The sequence below is a fragment of the Tenrec ecaudatus genome, chromosome 7 (assembly GCF_050624435.1).
Source record: "Tenrec ecaudatus isolate mTenEca1 chromosome 7, mTenEca1.hap1, whole genome shotgun sequence".
NCBI lineage: Eukaryota > Metazoa > Chordata > Mammalia > Afrosoricida > Tenrecidae > Tenrec > Tenrec ecaudatus.
Window position 1 is genome coordinate 133,416,222 of NC_134536.1, and position 17,951 is coordinate 133,434,172.

Consider the following 17,951-nt stretch of genomic DNA (forward strand, 5'->3'; position numbering starts at 1 on the left):
TGTGTGTCACCTGCACTTGATGTCTGTCTTGCACATGAGATTGGCCTTCAGTTTGGCTACCACGATGCAGATGACTCGGACAAAGATGAAGAAGTTCACCTGCAAGGCAGATGGGTAGTGGCTGGGAACCCTCCCACGGTGCCCACTCGACCCCGGTCCTTCCCCTGGCACCATTCTAGGCTGATCATCACCCTCACCCCACCCCCATGCAGTCACTCACTCCAATGGCGAAGAGAATGGGCAACCGGATAATAAGCCAGTAGTTCATGTTTGAGTTCCTGGTCCAGCACCTGGGAGGGGGAGAGAGGCTCACACACATCCATTTCTTTCTCTGTGGTTCCGTTAGCACTTAGCTGCTGACTGCCAAGGCGGTAATTTGAACCCACCCAGGGTCTCCGATGAAGAAAGATCCGGTGATCTGATTTTGAAGATGAAACCAAACCCACTGCCCTCGCACCCACTCCGTAGGGCAGGGTAGAACTACCCACGTAGGTTTCGGAGACCGTAACTCTTTACAGGAGTACAAAGCCTTGTCTTTTTCTCTCAGAGCAGCTGATGGTTTTGAACTGCTGACCTGGCCATTAGCAACCCAATGCACAACCACTACGGCACCAGGGCTCCACTTTGTAAAGATTACAACCTAGAAAAGCATGTAAGGGCAGTTCTACCCTGTCACATGGGGCCACTATGAGTCAAAACCAAGTCAATGGCACCCACGAACAACATACACACGGATACACACACACCTGCCGTGATTACCCATTAAACTGTCCAGAGACCCACACAGTCACATGCACACACACACTATCAGGACACGTGGACACATACACACACTTCTCCAAACAAGCTGTCATAGACCTATAATCCCTCCCAGTCAGTCATGTGCAGTCAAGGGCCACACAGAACCTAACACCAGCATTCTAGTCACAGATACTATAGAGCAGCCTGCTGGAAGACATCACGTAGCCACACACAAAGCCACCCTTGTCACTACACAGCCCTCCAAAGGGGGACTACGTTGGAAGCCACACACCCAGGGACTACCGAGTCCTATGGGCTTTGGGACACCCAGCACACTCAAAGCCACTCACCCTTCATCCTCATAGAGGTACTTGATGATGCCCCAGGGGATAACGAACAGCAGGGGGACACCTAGGAGGAGAGGGAGAGAGAAGGGGGACCGGGGCTGGCAGGCTGTGGCACATCAGAAGGCTCTCGGTTGGAAGTAGGCTGGTACAGGGGCATGGGAGAACAGATGGCAAGAATCCCACCTTGACTCCCACAACCCCTCTGGAGAACCCCCCTCCCATCATTATGGCTGTTTTACACTTTTCACCAGTTTGCTTCCTCCCCAGTGGCAGGCACACTGTCCCAGCCTGAGCTGGAAGGATACAGGCACCTGAATAGCAGAGGGGCAGGGCCAGAGAGAATGGTTGGATGAGGTGAGGCGCAGGTGGGCCCTCCAGTGCCCTCTCCTCCCTTGGTTTGTCCCACACATCCATCTCAGGGGGCAACTTCAGGCACTGAGAATCCCTCCAATCACCCACTCTGATCCACGTGCGCCTGAGACTGGTTGGGGCAGAGGTTTGGAGTAGAGATGCTGGAGCCCTGTCCTGATCCAACTGACTGTCCATAGTAGCCCTCAATAATGCTTTCCATTTGGCTGAGACATACTTGGGGTGATAGGAAACAGCTCAGATGGCCCCAAGGAGCCCCAACTCCAGTATTCACACCCTTGTGTAGCGTACAATGCCTGTGGCAGAAGTGCTACAGCATCACTTCTGAGATTAGGTCATAAGAGATCTGGTGGCTTCTGTCTTCAACTCTCTAGGACCACCGGCTGTGGGGGAACCAGCTGCCATGTCACGAGGGCACTCAGGGAACCTCTGGAAAGGCCCTGTGGTGAGAAGGGAGGTCTCTAGCCTGCAAGGACTTGGAGCTTCTTGCCAACAAGCTCATTGGGGAGCTCAGAAGTAGATCCCCACCCCTCCCAGTTAAACTTGACATGGCAGCAACCCTCTTATCAATCGGAAGCCAGCAGTATTATGCTCTATTGAACTCAGATTTCCGACCCCTAGAAATGAGGAGATAATGAATGCAGGTGTGTTGTTTCAAGTGTTTAATTTGGGGACTGAGGTAGTTTATTGTGCCAAGCTGGCTGATAAGCATATGTGGGGTTAATTGAAGGACGGAGGGATAAATGGCTCAGTGAGTCTCACCTTTCTAGTTCTTGTTCTCTTGCTTTTTATGGTCAGACCATGGTGCAGCTGCCTTAGCCAGCTCCCTGCTTTAGCTGGCAAGGCTCACTTCCTGCAAGAAGTCACATGGACCTACCCCAATAAAGCCATGGGTGCTGGAGCAGCCATGTGGAGACACCTGCCAGCGCTGAGATGCTTACACGTTCACTGATTCGGGTTTCCTCCTGCAGTCGGCATCACGGTGTGTGTTTTATGAGATGGAGAGGACTTTGTGGATTGGCGTTGGACATATGGGTTAATGTTGGATTTGTGGGCTTGGGCAGCACTGGGTTGGGATGTTTTCTTGATGTGCATGTAACCTTTATATAAAACTCTCTCTTCTACATGAATTTCTGTGGGTTTGTTTCTCTAAAGGACCCGGACTATGTGTTACACAGCAACCGATGACCAATGCAACTGACTTCCGTTCCTTGAGGGCAGAGCCCTGACCTTAGTGAGTGGTCCTCCACCTTCCTCAGGCCGCGACCCTTTCATAGTTTCTCATGGGGTGGTGACCCCCCCAGTCATAAAATTATTTCCGTTGCTACTTCATCACCGTCATGTTGCTACTGTGATGAATTGGGTGACCCCTGTGAAAGGGTCTTTTGACCCCCCCAAGGGGTCACGACCCACAGGGTGAGAACCGCTGCCTTAGTGTCATCTTCAGAGCCTGGGTACTCAACTTAGTGTACATGGGGATGTCAAAAAGTATCGCTACAAGCCTTTATTCCTCAAGCCATTCTGCACTCTTCGATCGACACCGTGTCAAAGTGACAGTTTGGGCATCTTTGAGGGATCCAAACCCGGTTCCTTTTAAAGGCTCTTTGAGTTTGGGAACCAACAACAGGAACAAAAGCCTGAACGAGCAAGATCAAAACCACAGGGCGATGGAGTAAGCGTCCCCGACGACCTTCTCACAGGGCAGCCCCGCCTCTCTATGAAGAATAAGCAGGTTCACTGTCACGGGGATGGGGACAATGTCTGGGTGCAGTTTCCCTAGTCTTTCCCTTCCCAATGCCACATTCAATTTTCTTAAAATTTCTTCCTCGTCAGCTCCCATGATCACCCTGTGTCCTGTGAGAAAATCTACCAAGATTACTCCTTCGGAATTCCCCAAAATAGCCCCCCTCACTCCCTGAGCTGACCTCTCGGCCTTGAATTAACTGGCCCCACAAATCACCCCAGAAGCCACTGTTTGCATCAGATATTTGGATTTTGGGAAGGCGCAGTCACACACTGACAGCAGAGGCTTGTCAGAATATGTGTAGTTGGGAATAAATTCATGCCTGGGTGGACTGGACCCAGCGTGGCAAGCCATTTCGACTCATCCTTGTCTGTTTGTAGTTTCGACTCACCCTTGTCTAGCACGCCCACCTCACATGGCCGATACGGAAATGGATCAGAAGCTCAGGAGGGTCAAGATGGGATTCGAGCTCAGAGTAGCATTGCCCTGCCAAATTCCAATCACCCTCAATAAATAGCTCTCTCGCTCCTGGTTCTCCGCAGGCTATCTCTGTGGGTGCCCTCAGAGCTGGAGATGTGGGTGTCCGAGAGAGAGGAAAGGGTGTGCATTCAGTGGGAACTAGTGAGCACCCCACATGCCTGACTGTGGGGCCTGACCACGTACAGGCAGGGAGGGGGGAGGCCGAGTCGGCTGGCGAGGCGCTCACCGCAGGCAGGCACAGTGCATCAGGTACCTCCCTCCTCCATCACTCACTGCCACCGGAGCCAGGCCTGGGAGCATCCACAATGCTTTCATCAGGGGCTTCCGTGCGATGGGATGAGGGGCCAGATGACCCCCAAAGGCTCCAGCCCCACACCTTGTGTGGGGGTCAGCCACCCACTGATGTTCAGTGAGGGCGGAATGAGTGACGAAGTGACTTAGTGAATCAATACTTCAACGAGAGAAGGGAAAGGCTTTTCTGGCAAAAGCACGTCCCCTCCCTGAGGGCCCCCCCACATATGGACACCTCCCTCTCGGGCACACCCAGTGTCCCTGCTGTCCTTTCTCTCGCAGACCACTCTCCAGAATGTAGGGCGTCTCCCATGCGTTGGGCAGACCCAATGAACTCTGCTCATCCATCCGATGAATGGACTGAACGGTGTGCCACCCCCTCCACCCACCCCATTCCCGAGTGTGTGCCACATGCCCAGGTGGGACTAGGGCTTGTGATGTGACTGAATCCATATCCGAGAGGGCGGGGTCTTAAAAGCGAGCCACTTTGGAAATGAAGAAAGAGCAGATGAGCCGAGAGCCAGTGAGCACAAGTGGGGGTGGGTGGGGTGGAGGGGTGGGGAGATCCCCACAGGGTGCAAGGAAGCGCTTGAGAGAAGCTGAGACCAGGGTCTGCTTGCAGAGCAGAGAGCAAGCCTTTCCCCAGAGCTGGTGTCCTGAATCGGGATGTCGAGTCTTCGGAATGTGGGCAGCTCACGTGCCGTGTGCTAAAGACATCCAATGTGTGTCATTTGTGTTACGGCAGCCCTCGGTCACTAGGACAGTCTGTGTCTCCTGAGGCAGCCGAAAGGAAAACCGGGAAGAAAAAAACCAAAATCAAAAAACAACCATCACGCAGGCCAGCCCAGCCATGTGCAAACAGCGTTGAAACAGGAGCAGGGCCAAGGTGGGAGCTGCAGCTGTGTGCAGAGGCCAAGGCCGCCTGCTGGGGGCTGAGACCCAGGAGCCCAGGGGATAGAGTCCCAGCAAGAGAACGTCACAGAAAAAGAGGGCAGTGGGCACCCAGGAGGTCCAGGCTCCGGTGCCTACTGCACCTGCAAGGCAGAGGCTCTCTGTGGGCCCTGGACCCTGCCAGCCTCTCGGGTCTTCTCTTCAACACTGGGGCAGGACAGAGCCAACGGGCTGTGGGACAGCTGGGAACAGGAGCAGAATGCAAGGTGGAATGGGCAGAGAGGGCACAGCCTCATGGGGCGGGTGCCCTGGGCACTTCCTGAAGAGGTGAGCTGGCCCATGACCAGGTGTGCAAGGTGCAGAGGCAGGAGCCAGCATGCAGGCGGACAGGGCACCCACGGAGGTGTCCTGCCTGACCTGGGCATTAGTTCCTGGGGGTAGAGGGCTGGCCCAAGGGGCGAGCAGGCTTCTCCCGGGCAGCAGTGGTCACAGCAGCCAGAGCAGGGGGAAGAAGTGGTGAGTGTGAGCTGGGAGGCTGGGGAGCAGCATCCCATGGCAGGAAGCAAGGAAAACGGTGGGAGATTGGGGAGCACCCGAGAGCCCCCTCTTGGTTACCACCTGCTGGCTCCTCCTGAGGAAGGGCTGTCAGATAACATCCGGTTCCAGGCAGCTTGCGGCAGGGAGGCTCCAGCCCCCTGCACACCTCTTGCCCCTGTGCCCTTCATTGAATCCCACGTGGCGAGAGGCAGAAGCACAACCAGAAATGTTCCAGCAAAAAAAATAAATAAAACCCAAACAGACGATGGTTCTCCACACACTTTTTTTGGCTAGAACATTTCCAGCTGGGCTCTGGGCATGTCCGCGCTCCATCCTTTCGGTGGTTGACCTTCAGTCGCCCTCCTCGTTCCTGCCCTAGCATGGCCTTCCTCCCGACTGCCCCTTTCGCCATCACATGACCGCCAACCTGAAGCCTAGGACCACCCCCCCCCCCATTTCCCTCAGGACCACAGCTCCCCGGGACTGGAGGTGGAGGTCTGTCCCAGAGGGTCTCATGTATTTGAAGCCACTCCAATGGGGCATGGGGGGTGAAGGCGGGTGTGTTTGGCCATACAGGGGACAGGCATCTGTTCCCACCCAGGAAGAGGGTGGCCGGGACCCTCTAGGGCTTCAACAGACCAATTGGCAATAGGCCCCGGGCGCAGGAGAAGCCTACTCCAGGGGGAGACTTGTCCTGTGTCCCACATGGGCCTCCTCAGGAATTGCCAGATGGCAACAGGGCGAGAAGGGGGTCAGGGTGAGGGAAGAGAGTGCTGGTAGACCTTACCCCAGCCGATGCTCAGATAGAGCCTGAACACCTGCTGCTCCGAGAAGACGGAAAGGGCCAGCAGTGTGTACAAGTACACGCCCTCCACCAGGAGCCAGTAGTAATTGGCCGCCACGCAGTACTGCATGAGCAGGAACACCAGGCGGCAGCTCAGAGAGTCCTGGGGGCAGAGGAAGGGTCTGCAGGGGGCAGCATCTGACACCCGCCCCGCCCCAACCCCCAGCCCCACCCTGTCCTTCCCCAACTGTTATCCTGTGCAGGGGGAAGGCCTGCCTATGGAGCTAGCAGCATGCACCAGGGCTGGCGCTCGCACACCCTGACTCCGCCCTAGCCCGAGTGGAAGAAGCCCCGTGATCAGACAGAGTTGAAGACTGAGGTCGGACTTGCCCCAAAGAACACAGCAAGTAAGTGGCGGAGCTGGGAATTCCAGCCCCGAGCTGGAGCCAAAGTGTTGTTGTCAGATGGAGAATGCTGGAAGGCGGGGCCGGGTTTTTCTCCCCAGACTGGGACTTCCCCAAGGGGGAATGCTTCTTCCATCCCACTGGGGTCTCCTGACACTCAGGACTGGGTCTCCATGAGACAGGGGCTCCATGAGGGCCAGCCTGCCTCCTTGAGGGCCAGCCTGCCTCCTTGAGGAGATTGGGTGTTCCCCATGGTGAGCCGCCCCTCCCATCAGACCGGGGAAGGGGGGGTCTCTCTGAGAGTGGGGCGGATTTCACTTCTTGCCGCAGGCCTGGGTGGGATGGGGTAGCAGGCCTTCCCTGGTCATCCATCTTGGAGAGGCGCACACACCTGGTAGGAGAGGAGCCCTTGCCACTGGTGCTGCTGGGCGGCTGTGCTGTACATCCACTTAAGGGCGGCGTCCTTGATGAAGACAGACAGCGCGCGGAGGATGAAGGAGGCAAACAGGTTCAGGTGGATGTAGTTCCGGGTGCAGTGCAGGTGCCTGAAGGAGCAAGCAGGGCCCTTCTCTGACCAGACGGCCAGCTGTCAGGCTAACACACACTCATGCACGTGTCCAGCCCGGGGCTCGTGCTCACCTCTTCTGTCCTCTCCAAATGCCCCCTTTCCTTCCGTTTTGAAAATCCTTTGGGCCCAACTCAGGTTCTGCCGGTCCGTGAAACCTACAGTTGTGTGGTCACTGTCTCCTCCTCCTCCTCCTCCCACCCTAGACTCTCCCCTTCTCTGTGCAGTGTCTTCCTTTATACGAAGCCATGGTTAACCAAAATGATTTAGGGGTGAGGATCAGTTTCTCCAACTGGGCTTTGCTTCTTGGTGTCGTACATGTCCCCTGCCTACCTTACAGGGGCCAGGCATGTGGTAGGAATAAAAAGTATGGGATATAATTTCAATATCCTTCCATGTAAAGAGCAAAGTGGAAACACAAGGGCATTTCTTAACCTGATGTAGGGCATCTGCCAGTACCAGAGGCAAGCCTCGTTCTCCGTGGGGAAACTTTGGAAGCATTCCCTTTTAAGATCGAATTGCAGAAATGTGATTAACGAATACCAGAAAGATGGGTGAAGAGAGAGAAGACACAAAATAACAATAGTAATATATGATTGATCAAGGATTCACGAGGTGGGAGGGTGGGGGAGAGAGGAGGAAAAAAAGAGGAGCCGATATCAAGGACTTAAGTAGAAAGAAAATTTTTTGGAAATTTTGATGGCAACATATATACAAGTGTGCTTAATACAATTGAATGATGGATTGTTATAAGATTTGTAAGAGCCCCCCAATAATATAATTAATTTAAAAAATCAGAATCAAAGAAAGGGTGATTGATGTTCAACATTATATTCTACCCACTGTAATATGGCAAGAAGATAAAATGTAAAGGATTGTAAATAAGGAAACAAAACTACATTATGTGTAGACAATAGGACTATCTTCCTAGGGCAGTGGTTCTCAAACTTCCTAGTGCTGCGACCCTTTAATACAGTTCCTCATGTTGTGGTGATCCCCCCCCCCAACCATACAATTATTTTTATTGCTACTTCATAACTGTCATTTTGCTTCTGTGATGAATCAGGGGACCCCTGTGAAAGGGTCAGTTGATTTCCAAAGGGGTTGCGACCCACAGGTTGAGAACCACTGTCCTAGAGCATCTGAAAATTACTAAAACTAGTAAGAGAGTTCAGTAAGATTACTGTAGAGCTGTGTATATACACCAACAATAAATAATTAAACTTTGTGTTTAAAGAGAATTCGTTCATACTATTTTAAGATTAGTTGCCTAGAAACAAATCTAATAGAAGATGGGTAGGTCCTCCATGGAGAATCGCCTGAGTCAGACTACGAAGCCCTAGCCGAGACTTAGATCAATGGAAAATATGCCACATTCATAGATAGGAAGACGCACTCTCTTACCTCACACCACGGGATACATGCAAAATCAAACTGAGTCAAATCAGAAAGGTCATAATCAAAATTCCAAGAGAAGGTATTTTTCATGGAATATTTCAAGCAGAATACAAAATTTATAAAGAAGAGCCAACGGCTAACGAGAGCGAAGGCACTTAGGAAGACCACAGGTAGGTGCCCTTGCTTTGAGAAAGCCAAGCTGTTACTATATCTGGAGCAATTCAGGTGCCCTTAGAGGGCAGAGTAGAACCACTCACGGGCATTCCCATGCTGTTGCCTGCCTCATCTTCCTCCTGCAGATCAGCTGGTGGGTTTGATTGCCGACCTTTTGCCACTGATGGGTCTCAGGTAAGAATGTTCATCGTTCCAAGGCTCGCAATGCAGCTCAGTGCTCACTGCGCCACACCACCAGGATCCTCTCTTATTGCCATCAACTCACTCATTGCCATCAAGTTGATTCTAAATTATAACCAACCGATCTAGGTCAAGCTGGCACTGCCCCTGTGGGTTTCTAAAGCTATATACCTTGACAGGAGCAGAAAGCCTCTACTTTCTTCAAAGGAGCAACTGGTGGGTTTGAACTGCTGACTCATGGGATAGCAGCCCAATGCATAATCCACTATGTCACCAAGACTTCTTTAACATTGTCATAGGGACAGATAAATAAACCGATAGAAAATCTAGATGACAGAAATAACACGTCAATACATGAGCGTGTAGGCGCTGGGAATTAGAGAGAAAGGATGAGGTATACCAATGATAGCGAGGCAATGCATGGTATGTATAGATAGGGGGAGAGCTCTGGTCGTGTTAGGCATCAACACTTGGCTGATGACCAAAAGGTTGGTGGTTCAAACCAACCTGTCCGCTCCCTGAGAGAAAGACTCGGTGCTCAGCTTCCATAGAAATGACGGCCAAGAAGACCTACGGAGCAGCTCCACTCTGCATAGAGAAATCCAGGGGATGACAAACCCGATGGGTCGTTGTGATGTGAAAATCAGCCCAACGGCATCTAACAATGCCAACATCATGGGAACTATGCAATTAAAGCTCCTATTTCACATCATGCACAAAAATACATTCCAAGCGGATCAAAGAACTATAAGCCAAAGGCAAAGCTCTGACACTGTTCAGGGACTGTCTTTATGATCCCAGGATCTGGAAGGCCTTCTTAAGGAAGACCATAAAAGGCATCCGGAAGTTAGGGAAAAATAAGTCACATACTAACAGACTATATTTTTGGCTTATATTCAAAATATATAACAAATACTTAAGACCAAATAGTGTGTGTGTGTGTGGGGGGGGGGTTCATCAAAAAGACAAGTGACCCAATAAAACAGCAGGCAAAGGGTCTGAACCAGCAGTTTACAGAGCACAGCATGAAGAAGTCAGATACGCAGGTTAAAGCCATGGTAAGGAACTGCACATGCCACCAATGATCAACAATTTTTCTGAAAACTCAAAATAGCAATGGGGAGGCTATGCCAAGGGAATTCTCATTTACTTTCTGCTGAGAGGGCAGGTGGGTACGGCCCCTGTGGAGACCATCATCAGACCAGCACCTGAGAAACATGCACGTGCACCCGGCGCTCAGGCACCTGCGTCAGAGACACGCTTGGGCCCACGAGGGGTCTCAGTCAGAACATTCATTGTGGCAAGATTTGTAACTCAGGAAAAAGAAAACAAAGAGAAACACCTCACATGGCCCTCAAAAGCATAAGCGATACATTTCTAGTATAGCATAGGTTTTAGTCTGTCTCACGATGGAAGTATGGAAAACCAGATAGAACAGTGAACTGGGGTGACCAGCATCCACAAGGACACAAGGCAGTATCATCTGCACCATAACATCCAAAGCGTGCAAAGGTCAAATCATATCCTTTTTATACGTTCACAGGTATTTACTGAAAGAATAATGAATGAGTCACTGCTAGCGGGTGTGGGGTTGAGACCCGGGGAGGACTTGACTAGAGAGGGTGGCGGGAGGATTCTAATTCTATGGCTGCCCCTCCCAGGCTGGCTGGTGCATAGGCGGGTGTTGATATCGGTCACTCTATGTCTGAATCCTGAAACACCTCATCCTAAAAGCAACGGTTTCCTGAGTTCAGTGCATTGACGAAGCACAGACTGTGTGCCGAGAGCCAGCCCGATGGCACCAAGGGTGAATAATCCAGCTCCTAACTGAAATCTTGGTGGTTTTTGTCCACCCAGCAATGCCTTAGAAGCCCTGGTGATGCAAGGTCAGCAGTTCGAAACCACTAGCCACTCTTCAGGAGAAAGATGAGGCTCTCTAATGCTCTTCAGAGTCATAGTCTTAGGATCCCACAGTGCCTGTCTACTCTGTCCTACAGGGTGACCAGGAGTCGGAATCCACTGGAACTCCATCGATCAGCATTCTACTTTGACGCATACCAGGAGGGGCTTCAGGGAGTCCAGGATCATTTTTAAAAGTCCATTTGCTACTGACTTTTGGAAGCCCCAGGGATGGGGTGCCCCGAGCATTCTTGTGTTTATGAGATCCTGAGGGTGCTATCAGTCTACCCTCTCAGCAGGAGGGAGGGAGAGCTCCCCGTGCTCAACTCTCGTCAATATTGTGGGTGCTCGGACGCTCATTATCACTAATCTGAAATAGCTTGTAGGTGCGGGAACCTCTGCCCCCAGCACTGTGCCAGGTACCTTGGGATGGCAAGGGGACTGCTGCCTCTTCTGTTCCCACTGGTAGTGTCCCCGGGTCCCTGACTTAGGATCCCTACCCCAGCTTCTCTGAACCCACTAGATGCAGAGGGCGTGGCAAAAACTCAGTGCTTAGATCACAGCTCCTGGTCTGAAGGAAGTGGCCCATTAAGGTTAAACCTACTCACTCACTGCCACTGAGCATTCAGAGATCCTACAGGACAGGGGAGAACTTCCCCCTGCGGGTTCCCGAGACTTTGAAGCTTTACAGGAGTAGACGGCCTCATCTTTCTCCTAAGGAGCAGTTGGTGGTTTCGAACAGCTGACCTTGTGCTTAGCAGCTCAGTATGTAGCCCGGTACACCACCAGGGCTCCTGCTTAAACCCCAAAAGGGGTTTATTCACTAGGGCTGGCAAGCTCCAAAGAGAACGTAATCTCTAAGTCCTGAGGCCTTTCCTAAAACCATCGGAAGCTCTGCATCCACATTGAAGAGGATTCCCCAGGGTTTGCAGTAATCCTACCGTCCTTGTTAGGATTTGGAGGCAGGGTGTTTGCAGTACTCTATGCAACCATTAACATAGACTCTACCACCTGCACAGTGTATTTGAAACTTGATCTTCTACGAATAACAAGCCAAGAAGGAGGGCTGCCCTGGGGTGAATCTGCCAGTATCCGCTGCCCTGGTTTGGTGCAGAGTCACTTCTTCATTTGGGAGACAGACCACAAAGCAGCAGCCCCCTCCCGAGGTCTGGGGCCCCTTACCTGAAGCCTAGCAGGATGGCCGAAGCTATGACCAGAGCGGAGAAGGAGAGTGCATAGCCCACCGTGTAGATGATGTACAGCGACAGGAGCTGCTTCTCCGGGGGACTCTGTGCACACAGGGGACACGCGTGTCTGAGGGACAGCAAAGACCCCCTAGCCCCACCCGCCTTTCCCATGGGCCAGCAAGAAAGAGAATAAGCCGTTAGCAATGAGCTCCAGGATTGCAAGGCCAGAGGGATGAACATCCTCCACCTTTATCCTGAAAGCTTGGGATGCGGAGCCCCCAAAGGGAGGATGGGTGCCATGGCCAGAGGAAGCCAAGGGTCCTGGCCTGGCAGAAGCTGGGACTTCTGCCACCCCCTCCCTGGCCCAGGTCCCCTCAACTCACTCTCTCCCCTGGCTTAGACTCCTCGCACTCCGACAGGTCCCTCCAGGGCTGGGTGGAGTTCTCTTTGGGCAGCCACAGGCCCTCGGGGGTGCAGTACCGGTACACGTGGCCCTGCAGCACTGGGGAGATCAGGGAGCCAGCTTAGCCTCCCCTGGGCTGGGTGACTCCTCTAGATGCCTGGCCTCCCTCCCCAGGGGGCCCCACCTGCTCTCCCGAATGGAACAAATCCCTCTCCCTTAGTAATACTCTCCCAGCCCCAAACACACACACACACACACACACACACACACACACACACACACACACACACACATTTCCATCCCTGCCATATCCCATCCCAGACACAGGAATGGATACACTAAGCTGGGGGTTCCTAGCTCCAATCCTTATCCTATCCTCCGCTCAGCCACCCTAGGATGCTGCCTTGAGCCCATTTCCACTCCCCTGTCTGTAGCCTCAAGTCACACCCCTGACAAGGTCTCTGTCGCCGACCAGTCCTGGCCCCGCCAACCCCACAGTCACACACTCCCAGTTCTGATTTGAGCACCCACCTCCCTGCCACATTGCTCAGGCAACGTCTGAGGGGAGAAGCATGGTCACAGGCTTCAGGTATTTAGGACCCTCACAGAGAGAATGAAGACATCCTCACCAAGGAGACACATGAATGCAAATGAACAGAGACAGCACACCCGGGCCCTGCAGAGCCAGGTGGGTGGGGCGGTGTCTGCCTGTCTCCACACACATCACAGCTGAGTATCTGGACAGAGCACCCCCTCACTGTGCCCCATTCTCACTCACCCAGGGAGGTAGGTCACAAATGGCCCCAGGTTTGATGTGAAGCCAAGAGGGGGAAGATGGTACTTAGCTGAATCAGAGAGGAAGCACTGGTTGCCACCCTGAAGGAGAACTTGGGCGGTCACCAGAGCCCGCAGAACGTGACGAAGTGGGGAGAGTTTGGGGAGATCAAGGAGAAATACTGTATGGAACCAGGAAAGAAATTCGGTAGAAGATTCTGAAAAGCAACTTTCCCGGCTGTGGGAAGAAGATGCTCAGGCCAAATGTGAGGGAGCAAGGAGAAGCCGCACTTAGATGTCTCAGGAGTGGGAAGACACCAAGACATCTGAACGAGGGCGTGAATGCCAACCCCTGGGCCCAGGAGCACAGCAGCCGTCTGGTACAGGGCCTTTAGTTTACAGACCCCAGCGCCGGAGACGTCCTAGCCCAATGAGCAAGTATGAGGCTGGTTGGTGGAGAAGGCTGCCTCCAGGCACTTATCTGGAAGAGTTAGGTTTGCTGACCCACAGAGCGACGGCTAGAGCTGAGCATCTTCAGAAGGAGGCTTATTGCGGAGTGGTGTGCCCTGTGAGCATTTATTGGCACCCCTAGAGAGCTTTGTAACATCAGCTATGTGGCCGAGGGGCTCAACACCAGAGAGAAGCCTGCCTGTGGGCATGGCTGGGAATAATGGAGCTTTCATAACTTGTGGACATCCTTAATGAACACCATAAGTATATGTATTTCCTACCAGTCCTGGCTAGCCAATGCTACGCACAATCAAAGCCAGCTGAAGTAGAGAGCGCTGTGGGAGGGAGAGCTGGTGTCAGAGTTGGTAGGATGGCTGGAGGGTGGGGCATGTCTGACTTCTCACTCAAAAAATCTCACTGTCACTGAGCCTAGAACTGGCCTGTGGGTTTTTAGACTGCAAATCTTATAGAAGTAGAAAGTCCAATGCATAACCAACGATGCCACCAGGGCTCCTGACTTCAGCCTCACAGATATCATCCTTGGGCAATGCAGAGGTGGAGTTTGATTTCCCGTCCCTCTCGATCTGGTAGAGGAGGCCAGATGCCACCTCCAGGTCACATCCTTTTTACAACCCCTCCCACCTTTCCCCTCCCAACATACATGGCTAAGAAGGAGACCAGAGCCCAGAGATTCGGACCTTCTCTACCCTTCCCTTGCCCTTCCTCAACATGGGTCCTTGCTGCCCAGTTCAGGCTCCCACATTTTCTTCTCTTCCTTCCCTTTGCCTTTCCATAGACAAGTCGTAATGGATTGAATGGTGCACCCCCGTTAAACAAACAAACAAACAAATAGAGACATGGACGTCCAAACCATTGTGCTTTTAATACAGTCTTGTTTGGACATGTTTGAAGATGCTCTCGATTCATGATATGAGGTCACGTGGGGGCTAGGGTAGGGTGGGCTCTAGTACAGGATGGTGGGCTCTGATGAAAGAGGGGGACAGATAGCAGACACACCAAGGAAAGATGCTCGGGAAGAGATATCCACAAGCCAAGGGCTGCTAACACCCAGGGTGACCAGAAGTTGGAGGAGACAAACATGGATCTTCCCCGGTGAACTGAGAGAGCACAGCTGTTGCGAAGCCCTGAATTGAGACTCCGGCCCCATGAGACAATCACCTTCTGTTCTTTAGAGGAATCCACTATGTTGCATTTTGTGACAGTGGCCTTAGGACACGAAGGCACAAACCCTGAGCCTGGTCCCTCTCCAGGGGACAAAGGCCATCTGGCCATCCAGTGAGGATAACTGACTTGCAGTATGACACCCCTCCCCTCCCCACCGGCAGACTAAATTTTAAACAAGACTTGACCATGGAACAAAACAAAGCTTGGAAGTCTAAGACGCTGGCAGTGGGGAGCATGGTGGGCGGGGCTGTCCCGATGCCCATCTGATACATTTGTGGGCCAAATCAGGCATTCACAAAAGCAGTCAAAGGCAGGGTAGATTTTATTTAGCATCGTGAAGGTCCTCTTGGGCCTCGAATGCCTGGCTTCTGTGCTGTGTGGACGCCGGAAGTTCATCTTTGCCGGTGTGTCAGTTCTTCTGATACAAGGCAAAACCTGTTTGGGGCTGTAGATGCCCCCAGAGCGTTGATCCGGGAGCTGGGCTGACTCCATGGAAAGGGAGCGAGGTCAGAGACTTCTCTGGGGGAACATGTAGATGGGAGGACAACCCTTGTTCCTAGGGGCTGTAGCTTCCTCTCCGACTCACAGAGACGAAACATTGCCGGTCCTGGGCCTCACTCGCCACTGTGACCGCTATTAGACAGTGCTCTGCTGCTGGTCATAAGGTCTTCCGTGGCTAATCCCACAGACGTGGACTGCCGCTCCCTGCGTCCTAGTCTGTTCTTAGTCCAGAAGCCAGACTGAAACCTGTCCACCCTGGGTAACCCCGCTGGTATTTGAAATACCAGTGGCATAGTTTCTAGCCTCACATCAACCTGCAAGCCGCCACAGTATGACAAACGGACAGCCTTCGGGCATGGCAAATGCATACCAGGTAACTTTTGATTGACCCCAGACTCAGGGCTAGTCAAAACACCCACTTTTCAGTCGGCACCAGCTCTGACAAACAGTGGAGAAAGAAACAAAACAAAACCCAGTGGCCGGGGAGTCAATCCTGACTCAAGGCAGCCCCGCATGGATCAGAGCAGAACCGTGTCCTCCCTCGGGTCTTTGAGAAGGTTGCCAGACCTTTCTTCTGAGGGACATCTGGATGGGCTTGACCCACCAACCTTTCAGTGAGTACTTGAACGCCTATCTGTGGATGCCCCTTGGGGTCCCCTGACAGACAGTAAATGAAAACAATCCAACCCACTGCCCTGGCACGGATTCCAAGACATAGCTACCCTCTCTAGGGCTTCTAAGGCTGTGCGGTTTTGAACCACCCACCTTGCAGTCCTCAGTGCAATACTCCCCCAACGGTGCCACCTGGGCTCCTTTTGACATACAGCACATTCCCTGTCATCGAGGTGATTTTGACTCATAGCAACTCCGCGGAGAGAGCAGGACTTCCCCATGGGTTGCTGAGGCTGGAAATCGTTAGAGGGGGACAAACACTCTCCTCTTTCTCCCAGGGAGACACTGGTGAGCTTGAACCTCGGACTTTGTAATTAGCATCCCGGCACCTAGCCCAGTACACCACCAGGGCTCCCTGAGGCACAGCAGACACTCTGTGACTGCTGGTTCTCTCCCTGCATGCCCCATACGTGCTCTCTCTATAGGCTGTACCATCTCAGAATTGGTGTTTGCGTACCTGCTGTCCTTCTGACACCCATGAACATTAACCACCTCACCAGGTAGGCAAGGTTCACCTCGGTGGGATGATGAGGGAAATGCAGGGGGTACGGATCATGCCAGGTGACACACTGTCCAAGGAGGTGACATCAAAATGACTTGTCTGTAACTTTTGTGTGCAGAATATCAGCAGAAATTTATCATGTTACAGTATCCCTGTAGTTAATTATAAGAACAAACACATTCTTTTTGCAAGCCCAGCTTAGATGTGTCGATCTATACACAAGGTGGAAATTCTATGCTGACTTGCTTTTTGCATCTTCAAATGCGCTCTGGTCAGAGCTGTCCTTATGACCCAGGGACAGTGACAGGTTGAATTGTGAGGTTTCTTCAGCACATCCTAAAAGCATGTGCAGTTGGGGTTTTCTTTTTATAAAAAAAATCATTTTATTGGGGGCTCATACAACTCTTAATCACAATCCATACATCCATCCATTGTGTCAAGCATATTTGTACATTTGTTGCCCTCATCATTCTCAAAACATTTGCTTTCTACTTGAGCCCTTGGTATCAGCTCCTCATTCCCCCCCCCCCTCCATCCCCATACTCACTCCCTCACAAACCCTAGATAATTTATAAATTATTATTTTGTCATATCTTATACTGTCCAATGTCTCCTTCACCCACTTTTCTGTTGTCCGTCCCCCAGAGACGGGGTTATATGTAGATCCTTGTGATCAGTTTTCCCCTTCTCCAACCCCACCTTCCCCCGACCCTCCTGATAGCATTATTGGTCCTGAGGGGATCATCTGTCTTGAATTCCCTGTGTTTCCAGCTCTTATCTGTACCCATGTACATGCTCTGGTCTAACCAGATTTGTATGGTAAAATTGGGATCATGATAGTTGGGGGAGGAAGTATTTAAGAACTAGAGGAAAGTTGTATGTTTCATTGTTGCTACACTGCACCCTGCCTGGCTCGTCTCCTCCCCACGACCCTTCTGTAGGGGGATGTCCAGTTGCCTACAGATGGACTTTGGGTCTCCAAACTCCCCCTCATTCACAATGATATGGTTTTTTTGTTCTTTGATGCCTGATACTTGATCCCATCGACACCTCATGATCACACAGGCTGGTGTGCTTCTTGTGGACTTTTTGCTTCTCATCTGTAGATGGCCACTTGTTTATCTTCAAGCCTTTAAGGCCCCAGATGCTCTATCTTTTGATACATAGGCACCATCAGCTTTCTTCACCACATTTGTTTATGCACCCATTTGTCTTCAGTGATGGTGTTGGGAAGGTAAGCATCATGGAATGCCAGTTTAATAGAACAAAATGTTCTTGCATTGAGGGAGTCCTTGAGTAGAGGCCCAATGTCCATCTACTACTTTAATACTAAACCTATAAATATAGGCACATAGATCTATTTCCCCATCATAATATAAAAATATATTTACATACGTACATGCCTATATTTAGACCTCTACAAATACCCTTTGCCTCCTAGTTCTTTCCTCTATTTCCTTTTACTTTCCTCTT

General features: G+C 51.8%; 1 protein-coding gene across 1 annotated transcript in view; it reads right to left on the bottom strand.

The window, feature by feature from the left end:
* Window positions 1-17,951, bottom strand: part of GLP1R (glucagon like peptide 1 receptor) — a 44,977-nt gene that overhangs the window by 6,910 nt on the left and 20,116 nt on the right. The window contains exons 4-10 of the mRNA XM_075554112.1: window positions 12,375-12,493; window positions 11,987-12,093; window positions 6,980-7,133; window positions 6,188-6,347; window positions 1,092-1,152; window positions 221-290; window positions 11-99 (exon numbers count right to left, since the gene is read on the bottom strand). Coding sequence (XP_075410227.1) covers window positions 11-99; window positions 221-290; window positions 1,092-1,152; window positions 6,188-6,347; window positions 6,980-7,133; window positions 11,987-12,093; window positions 12,375-12,493 — 760 coding nt within the window. The remainder of the gene's footprint in view (window positions 1-10; window positions 100-220; window positions 291-1,091; window positions 1,153-6,187; window positions 6,348-6,979; window positions 7,134-11,986; window positions 12,094-12,374; window positions 12,494-17,951) is intronic.